Here is a 10,128-nt window from a genome sequence, read left to right on the forward strand (position 1 = left end):
AGTATTTTAACCAATTTACCTTATTTTTAACTATAATATTAATACAAGTAAAATAAAAATTTTCAAATCATCCAGATTTTGATGTGCGAAAATTTCGAGAATTTAATCAATCTAGTCAACAACCTATCAATAAGTTCTGAATCAATTAATATTAAAAAACCAATCGAAAATAAAATGGCTACACCTAATTATCAGTTTATTAAATATCAAGCAGATAACATCCCAAATTTTGATGGTAATTCTAAACAATTGTGTAGATTTTTGAGATCTTGCGAACACTTTCTTTTAAATCATCAAAACCCAAACACGCCTGATGCACCAATAAATATTTGTTTATTTGACACTATAATAGGAAAATTAAAAGGTAGAGCAGCAGATATAATTGCCTCTAGAGTAGAATTAGATTCATGGCAAAAAGTAAAAGATTCTTTAATTGTAACATTCTCTGATCAACGATCCGAAGATTGTTTAGTTCAAGATATAATTTCTATGAAACCGATTAGAAATGAACCTATCCAAAATTTTGCATTAAGATTACAAGACGCTAGAAGTTTGTTATGTATCAAAATTAATAATTCTGATGATTTAGATCCAGTTAAATTAATAAAAATACAACAATACGATGAACTATGTTTAAAGACATTTATTAATAACTTAGATTATCACACACAACTTGTAGTAAGATTAAAAAACCCAAATTCACTCGAGCAAGCAATGGCATTTGTAAGAGAAGAAGAAAACTTTTTAAAATTTAAAAATCAAACAATTATGCATAAACCAATAACCAATAATCAATTTACGCAAAGACCAAATAATACAAATAATATTTTTAAACAACCAAATCAATCATTTAATAATTTTCCAAAACCTAACTATAATCAATCTGGATTTAGACCTAATTTTAATAACGGATATAATAATAATAATTTTAATAATAACAATTTTAGACCACCTAATTCTTTTAATAATAATAACCATAATCAAAATCCATTTAAACGCACAAACTCAGGTACGTTCAAAACAAATAATTTTACAAGACCACAATTTAATAATACCTTTGGTAGACCATTTCAAAATAACCCATCTACTTCTAAACTACCACCTGTAGAGCCTATGGACACATCTTCAGGAAATTCACGAATAAGCAATCGAAAACCAATACCTAATTTTGCTATCGATAATAATCAATCAAATCAATACGAAAACGATAATTTTAATCAATGTTATGATGAAGAAAATTATTTCGAACAATCAGATGAATACCAATACGATTCTAATGAATATAACTATGACCCAAATCAATATCAATATCCGGAATATAATTATGAAAATTATGATAATAATGAAAATTTAGAAAATGATCAAAATTTTCAGATAACCGAAAAATCAGAACAAACGACATAATTAATTTAAATAATACATCTTATTCACATTTACCAATGATATTTATACCAGAACTAAATGCTAAATTTTTAATAGACACAGGATCAGGAAAAAGCTTTATTAACCCTTCTTTAGCTTATCATTTTTATCCAGAATATATTTATAATGAAAACTTTACAGTAAAAACAGCGCATGCTATTTCTTATCACAACGAAGTTTTAGTAATACCTATATTTCCATGTTTTAACATAGACGGATGTCATAAATTCTTTATATTTGATTTTTCAGAAAAATATGACGGATTATTAGGAATTGAATTTTTAAAACAAATTTACGCTAATCTAGACATATGTAATTCCATATTAAGAACGCCTTATGCAGATATTACTCTTTTTTATAACCAATTTAAAAATGATACTTGTGAAAATAAAAATAAAAATCAATTTAAACCTTATACTTTCTCAGTACCAGCACGTACTACTCAAAAGATCAAGTTGCCTGTTAAACAAAAAAACGGTACAGCAATTTTTAATTATATACAATTTAGCGATGGAGTTGAAATACCCGAATCTTTAATCACAATATCAAATTTCTCGACATATGTAATGCTAACTAACGCACGTGAAAAAGACATTAATATAACTATAAATAAACCTTTTGACACAGAACCGATATTAGAAAATGAAGTAAATTTTATTGAAAAAATGGAAACCAATACAGAATTAGATTTTCATATTGATACTTTAAGAAAACAAAATTTAAAAAACCTAAGATTGAAACATTGTAATAAAGAAGAATATTTAAAAATCAGAAATTTATGCTATCAATATCGTGATATATTCCATTGTGACGGAATACCATTAAGTTTTACTAATCAAATAAAACATGAAATAAAACTAACAGATGAATCTCCGATTTATACAAAATCATATCGATACCCCGAAATTCACAAAACAGAAGTAAAAACTCAAGTTAATAAAATGTTAAATGACGGAATAATACAACATTCAAATTCTCCATGGTCAAGTCCAATATGGATAGTTCCAAAAAAATTAGACGCGAGTAAAAAAAGAAAATGGCGCATAGTAATCGATTTTAGAAAATTAAATTTAAAAACTGTAGACGACAAATTTCCATTACCGAATATTACAGATATATTAGATAAATTAGGAAGAGCAAAATATTTTAGTACACTAGATTTAGCTAACGGTTTTCATCAAATAGAAATGAAAAACGAAGATATACCAAAAACAGCATTCTCAACAGATACAGGTCATTATGAGTTTAAAAGATTACCATTTGGATTAAAAAACGCACCTGCCACATTTCAACGTGTTATGAACAATATTCTTCGCGGTTTACAAAATGAAATATGTGCAGTATATTTAGATGACATTATTATTTTCTCAACGTCTCTTGAAGAACATATACAAAGACTAAAAACTATTTTTGAAAGACTAAGAAACGCAAATTTTAAAGTTCAGCTAGACAAATCGGAATTTTTACATAAAGAAGTCGATTATTTAGGACATAAAATTACTCAAAATGGTGTAAAACCAAACCCGGATAAAATAAATTCAGTGAAACACTTTCCAATACCTAATACACAAAAAGATATTAAATCATTTTTAGGATTAGCAGGTTATTATAGACGTTTCATAAAGAATTTTGCTAAAATAAGTAAACCTTTAACTCATTGTTTGAAAAAAGGAAATAAAGTAGATCATACACCTCAATTCATAGACGCCTTTAATCATTTAAAAAATTTATTAATTAACGCACCGATTTTAAAGTACCCTGATTTTACAAAAGAATTTATATTAACCACTGACGCATCTAATATAGCACTCGGAGCAGTTTTAAGTCAAGGAAATCCTCCAAACGATAACCCAATTGCATATGCTTCGCGCACGCTAAACGAAACCGAACAAAAATATTCTACTATAGAAAAAGAATTGTTAGCAATAGTATGGGCATGTAAATATTTTAGACCCTATTTATACGGAAAAAAGTTTAAAATCTATACCGATCATAGACCACTTGTTTGGCTATTTAATCTTAAAGAACCGAATTCGAAATTAATGAGATGGAGACTCAAATTAGAAGAATATGATTACACTATAATTTATAAAAGCGGAAAACAAAATACTAACGCGGATGCATTATCCCGAATCCAATTAAATGCTATTGAAACAGAGTCAATTTTAAATAATCCAGGTGATATAACCGAAGACATAGATCAATTTTTAGAAAGAGACTTTAATCCACAAGATTTATGTGATTTTGACATTTTTGACACTCTCGAGGATATTGAAACACTTATACCTAAACATAAAATTGAAAACACTGAAAAACCTAAACCTAAAATTGAAAATATTGAGAATCCTAAACCTAAAATTATAATATTACAAGACATTCAACTAAGACCTCCAAATAAAAAAGTTATCGAAAAGAAATCAATCAATACAATTCATAGTGCCAATGAAAATGAGACACAAACTAATATGAAACTTTTAGATGAAATAATAAATAATAAAACTGATCAATTTTTAATAAAAAAATCTCCTTATATCCCTTATCAAAAGACGGAATATCAAAAGTTTGATGATCATAGAATCATTCATGCAACCTTACCTAACGATTTAAATATTATTGTCAATTTTCTTAAAACCTATTTAAAAAATAAAAATACTTATATATATTTCTTTTCTAAAGAATTAAGACCAATATTTCATAAAGCAATGACCGATCATTTCAATCATTTTAATTTAATTGAATGTTCAAAATTAGTCAATAATGTTGAACCTGACGAAAGGAAAAGAATTATTCAATATTCACACGAAGGAAAAACTAATCACCGTGGAATAGAAGAGACTACAAAACGTATTAAAACTAATTATTATTGGAAACAAATGAAAACTGATATAACTAATTATATCAATGATTGTGAAATCTGTCATAGAGCTAAGTATAATAGAAAACCACCGAATGAACCTTTAATTTTAACTAATACACCTTCGAAACCATTCGAAATAATACATATAGATACATTTAAAATATCTAATCAAAAATATCTAACTATAATAGACAAATTTTCAAAATATGCACAATCTTTACCTTATCTAGGAACAGCTATTTCAGCTTGTGAACAATTATTAAATTTCTTTTCATTTATGGGTATACCAAAACAAATAGTCGCCGATAACGGGACAGAATTTAAAAATGAAACATTAAAAGATCTATTAAAAGTACATAAAATAAATATACACTTTACTACACCGTATCATCATGAATCCAATGCACCTATAGAAAGATTGCATTCTACATTACTAGAACATATAAGACTACTAAAAGAACAAGATAAAAATTCAGATATAAATACACTCATGAGATATGCTATTATTGCCTATAATAGTACAATACATTCTCAAACAAATTTTACTCCTTTTGAATTAACCCTAGGTCATACCGACTCTAGAGATCCTATGTTAATTATACCAACACAAGTCTATTCTGATTATATTTATACACATAAAACTAATACACAAACTCTTTATGATAAAATTAAAGAAACTACTTTAAATAAAAAACAAAAACAGATAGATTATCATAACAAAGATAAAAAGACTAATGAAGTCAAAATAGGAACAACTATCTACAAAAAGAATGATAACAGAGATGCAAAAATAAAGAATAAATTTTTAGGTCCTTACACGGTCTCTAAAATACTAGAAAACGGCAAACTAGAAATTTTAAATACAAAAAATAATAAAACTGAAATAATACATAAAAATGAAACTAAAATAACTAAAAATATTTCAGATGTATCGCAGCCTTCTTGTTCGTCATCGAAGGAAAAAACACAAATATAGTAAACTTAAATAACTACCCTGGTATACTACCATTTAAATTGGGAAAAGCAAAAATTCAATCAGATCAATTATCGATCATACAAGTGTACAATTTAGGAACACTAGTAACCGAATTTTATAGACTAAAATCATTTAATAATAAATTTATAGAAACATTAAAATTAGTTGAATATGACGTTGCCAAACAACAACTAATAAATATAGAGAATAAAATCGAATTACAAATATATCAATTGTATCCTAATAATAAAAGAAATAAAAGAGGAATATTAAATCCTTTAGGAACAGTTATAAAATGCATAACTGGGAACTTAGATTCTACAGATGCGGAACGATACGAAAAACTTATAACAGAGTTACAATTAAACCAAAATAAATTAAAAAATATATCAATAAAACAAATCACATTAATGCAAAAATCGATAGAGAATTTCAATGAACTTATATCAAATATATCCAGAAATCAAGATAATATTAGAACAAAAGTTATATATCTAGAAGATCAATTAAAAAGGATATTAAATAAAGATAATGAAGAAAAAAGATATTTTCAAAATATGATTATTATAAATGAAATGTATTCAATTTTCCAAAATATATATGATATTTTTGAGAAAATAGAGGTAGCTATATCCTTTGCAAAAATAAATGTTTTACACAACTCAATTGTAAATCCGATAGAGTTATTAAAAGAAATAGAAAATTATAAAAACAAAATAAACCAAGATATTTTCCCTTTGGAAATAAAGATAGAAAATATTCTAAACTTTGAAAAAATTATAGAGATAAAAAGTTACTCAAAAGACTATACAATAACATTTATTATGGAAATTCCTTTAGTAGAACCAGACTTGTATTACTATTATAAGTTGTTACCTCTACCAATTCCAACAAACAATTCCGATTTTTCATTGATAATTCCTTTCAAACCTTACCTCGCATTAAGTGATACGAAGTATGCATATATGGACGAAGAATGTCAAGAAATAATATTACAAGAATACCTCTGTAAGAAGACTCATCCCCTGAGACTTAAAGGAAATGAGCCATGTGAAGTAAAACTTATTAATTTTGAGCAAGACACGAATAATTGTCATCCGTTCCGTATTCCGATAAAAAGTATTCAAATTGAGCGAATCTCTGATGGACGATGGATCATCACCACTCCTCACAAAACACTGGCAACACTTAAGTGCAACAACGAAAAAGAAAATGTACCCCTATATGGTACATATCTGATTGAAGCAACCCCATTCTGCGAGATACACTTAGAAAAATTCATCTTGAAGACACATCGAAGCAGCAACACACTGTTCGAAGAAATTCTACTGCCAAAGTTAAAGACCAACATGTCCTTTGCCGAAGAAGACATCATCTTTAACCCACCTGTATGGAACCTCAACGTGATCAACATGAAAAATAATCAAGATATCAAGAAAGAACTAGAAGAACAAAGACTTTCTCTCAGTTCGTTAAATAATATTTCAGTAAAAAGACTTAGTATTTGGACAATATTAATCTACATTTTATTGATTTTGCTTTCTTTATTATTTACTTATAAATACTTTAAAAATAAAACACGCATTGTTGTTAAGAACGATAATGACGATATAATAATATAAGTGCTTATTTTAATCACATTTTGCTATTTTATATTTTACATTTATTCATTTTATTTTACATTATATTCAATTATCTATTAACATTTAATTGATTAATTATTTTATTACATTATTATTGATTTTTAATTATATAAACTTAAAAATAATAATTAGGAAATCCAGGTGTATTTCCACCTCTACGAAGGGAGGAGTTATAATTGTATAATTAACACACCCTGTAGAAATCTTATACTTTATATTCATCAGCACTTATGTTCATATTTAAGCCGCTGCACGACGCAGGCACAGGGTTCCTTCAGAATCCATCAACGCGTATTGTACTCCCGCTTGTTTAATAAATGTTTTTAAAAACATCTCCACAAAAACCTCAAAATTAACTTGCCATGTTTTTTTACTCATATGTAGCTATCGAAATTCATTGAAATTAAAAATTATTGAACATGTATATTTAGATTGTTTACAAATGATTCATAAGGACAGTTTTGGATTCAAATTATAAAAAATTATCTATTTTTATCCTTTATTTACTAGAAGACATAGAGTACGGAAAAGAAACTCTATTAATATGGATACTTTTTTCAGCCCTTTTTATTTATTTATTTTCTGAATATTAACTAACAGTTGTGGATCGGCTGCTATGTTAATTTAAATACATCCTTTATAATCAGTTTTTGCATTTTAAAGAAATTTCAAATAATAATAAATTAAAATAAATTGTGATATTGTCATTTTATCTAAAAGTTCGAAAGTTTGCACTTGCACTGGACTGGCCCTATCAAAGCCGTCGGCGTCGGCTTCTTTTGAGTTAATATAAAGAAAATGTTTTTAAAAGAAAAAAAGATAAACAGTTTTTTTTCTAGTTATCTGTAAGGTTGGCGGCAACCTTTTTTATCATAAAATTTTAGTTAGTATACCTACAGACTGTCTAAAAGCACATTCGAATATTTTGAACATTTTATGTATTTTTAATTTCCCTTTTAAATTCATTCGTTCTGTTCTAATCAAAAATGTTTAAAAATAGGAAACTAAGTTATTTGTGGATTTTTTTTGGTAAATGATGAAAATTTTAAGTGCAATATGTGTGCAGCAAAAATATCATAAAAAACGAGCACTACCTACAAATTTTAAAAGGCACATGGCATCGAAACTCCCAACAGTTCCTTTGTATGTTTTTATTAAAAAAAATGATTCCGCTATTTCTTCTGTTTTTTTATTGAAAATTTTGGGATTGAGCTTCCCAGTTTACAGCGTACCAATTTAAAAATATCAAAATCGCAATCGCAGGTTTCAGTCGCAGCGATTTATAAATCACAATCACATTTTCAACAGCGATTGAAAAATCGCAGTTTTGCTCATCTCTACTATCTATCGCTCGTGTCGCACTCGTTACAACCTAAAACAATAACACAACAATAACAAGACATTGTGTGACCGCATTTTCCAGCCATTTATGAATGAGATGCTCAGTCTATATTCTATTTTAAGTTGATGCTTAAATCACATCCTTCTATATAGGAAAAATATACATACGAGTTGTATAATCGACAAAAGACACTGATGCATTAATCAAAACATCTACATAAGAATAATACTTACGGTTTTAAATCTACTTCATCTATATTATCCATAGTTTCTAATAAAAAATATCAATAACTCAAAGGGAAAAAATAAACCGGGTTCAGTTTAGCTATCTCCAGCACGTGGAATTGTAGGTATTTAAAATTATAATGGACACGACTCAAAACAATTATCACCTACTAAACTTAACTAGTTCTGTGAAGATCTCAGACAAGTCTCGTAGATATCATTTATATTTTTTATATAACTAATAAATAATTTAATAATAACACGACACAAACACAAAGTTGTCAAGACCTGCACCAACAACAAATGCTGTATTTATTGTCCTCCACAGAACACACTAAAGAAGAACGCTAACTCCCATGCATTTTTTAGTTTCAAAAAGGTTTCAAATTTGTAAAGAAATCTGTAATCTGTATATTGAAGTGGCGCCATCTAGCCACCCAGGAAAGTAACAAATGTGGCGGCAAATTTAAATAGATGCAATTTATTTTTAAGCAAGACGTATGACTTGTTCGCCAGTTAGAGCCAATCAGATTTCTACAAAATAATGTGTAGTCATCTGTTCAAAACTTTCCATTAAAGCAATATCAAACCTTCTTAAATCCAAACAGTTAAAATCCCCACAACTGTTATCCAAGATTCGGTGATTAAAATAAATAAATTATTTTGTTTTATTGATACTTTCCTATTAATTTTGAAAAATAGCAGTAGCGGTCTTATCTCCTCTTTGGTAGCGGTAAAATACCATTGAAATTTTATCCCTAAAAATATCCCCAAAAAATTTTACTCCCTAAAAATATCCCCATATAGATTTTTTCTCCCCAAATTTAGGGATAAAATCCCGGAGTTGGTAACACTGAATGACAATCTCCAAAATGAAAATCGCAATCTCCAAAATGACGTTTGCTCGTGTATTCTGTGGATTCCGCTCTCAAGAGCCCAAGACCGTCTTGGCGTCTCGAGACGCAACTATAAATACGGGCCTTATTAAAGAACGGCAGTGCCTAAAGTCCCGTTCTCAGAACTGCGTCGTGTCGCTGGCTACACAGTTTGACATTTCAAACAACCAATGGGAGCTGTACTAAATTTAAAATTGACAGCTGTTTGAATTTTCTACAAATCTGATTGGTTCTTTTGATCAATGTCGTCTCTAATAGAACAGCCTTGCGAGATTTATGACGTCACGCTAGTTAGATACTACGGATTAATAAATATGTTGTAGAATACATGGAAAACATAATTATTCCTCAGATTTTTGGTTTGTATTTTAAAAATTATATAGTTCACATGAAATATACATAATATACAGTTAATAACTACAACATATATACCTATTTATAGTAATAAATACTTTGGCAAACAAACTATGAACCATACAAATGCAACCAAATGTTTTTTACAATATACAAATAATGTATTACATAAGATATTGGGTAAAATGTAAATATATTTTAAATTTTGGGGTTTGAGAAATCGATCTAATTTAACAAAAACATTTCAATATCTACTAATAGTGATGTATTATTATTTGCATTCACAAAATTTATATGTATATTTTGCAAGTATCAATGTTCGAAAAATTATATTTACAAATAATACAATATCATCTAAAAAGGCGTCAGCGATAGCTATGAAATGAAGATCGCTGGCATTTTATATAAATTATT

General features: G+C 27.7%; 1 protein-coding gene across 2 annotated transcripts in view; it reads right to left on the reverse strand.

Annotated features, from left to right (window-relative positions):
* LOC115889282 (gastrula zinc finger protein XlCGF26.1-like) overlaps positions 1–8,763 on the reverse strand; it is a 158,333-nt gene extending 149,570 nt beyond the window's left edge. For both annotated transcript variants that reach the window (XM_030909230.1, XM_030909229.1), the window contains exon 1: positions 8,474–8,763. In XM_030909230.1, coding sequence (XP_030765090.1) covers positions 8,474–8,505 — 32 coding nt within the window. In that variant the 5' untranslated portion in view covers positions 8,506–8,763. The remainder of the gene's footprint in view (positions 1–8,473) is intronic.
* Positions 8,764–10,128: the final 1,365 nt, after the last annotated feature.

Source organism: Sitophilus oryzae, unplaced genomic scaffold, assembly GCF_002938485.1.
Source record: "Sitophilus oryzae breed Bouriz unplaced genomic scaffold, Soryzae_2.0 scaffold_813_pilon_pilon, whole genome shotgun sequence".
In the NCBI taxonomy this organism is placed as follows: domain Eukaryota; kingdom Metazoa; phylum Arthropoda; class Insecta; order Coleoptera; family Curculionidae; genus Sitophilus; species Sitophilus oryzae.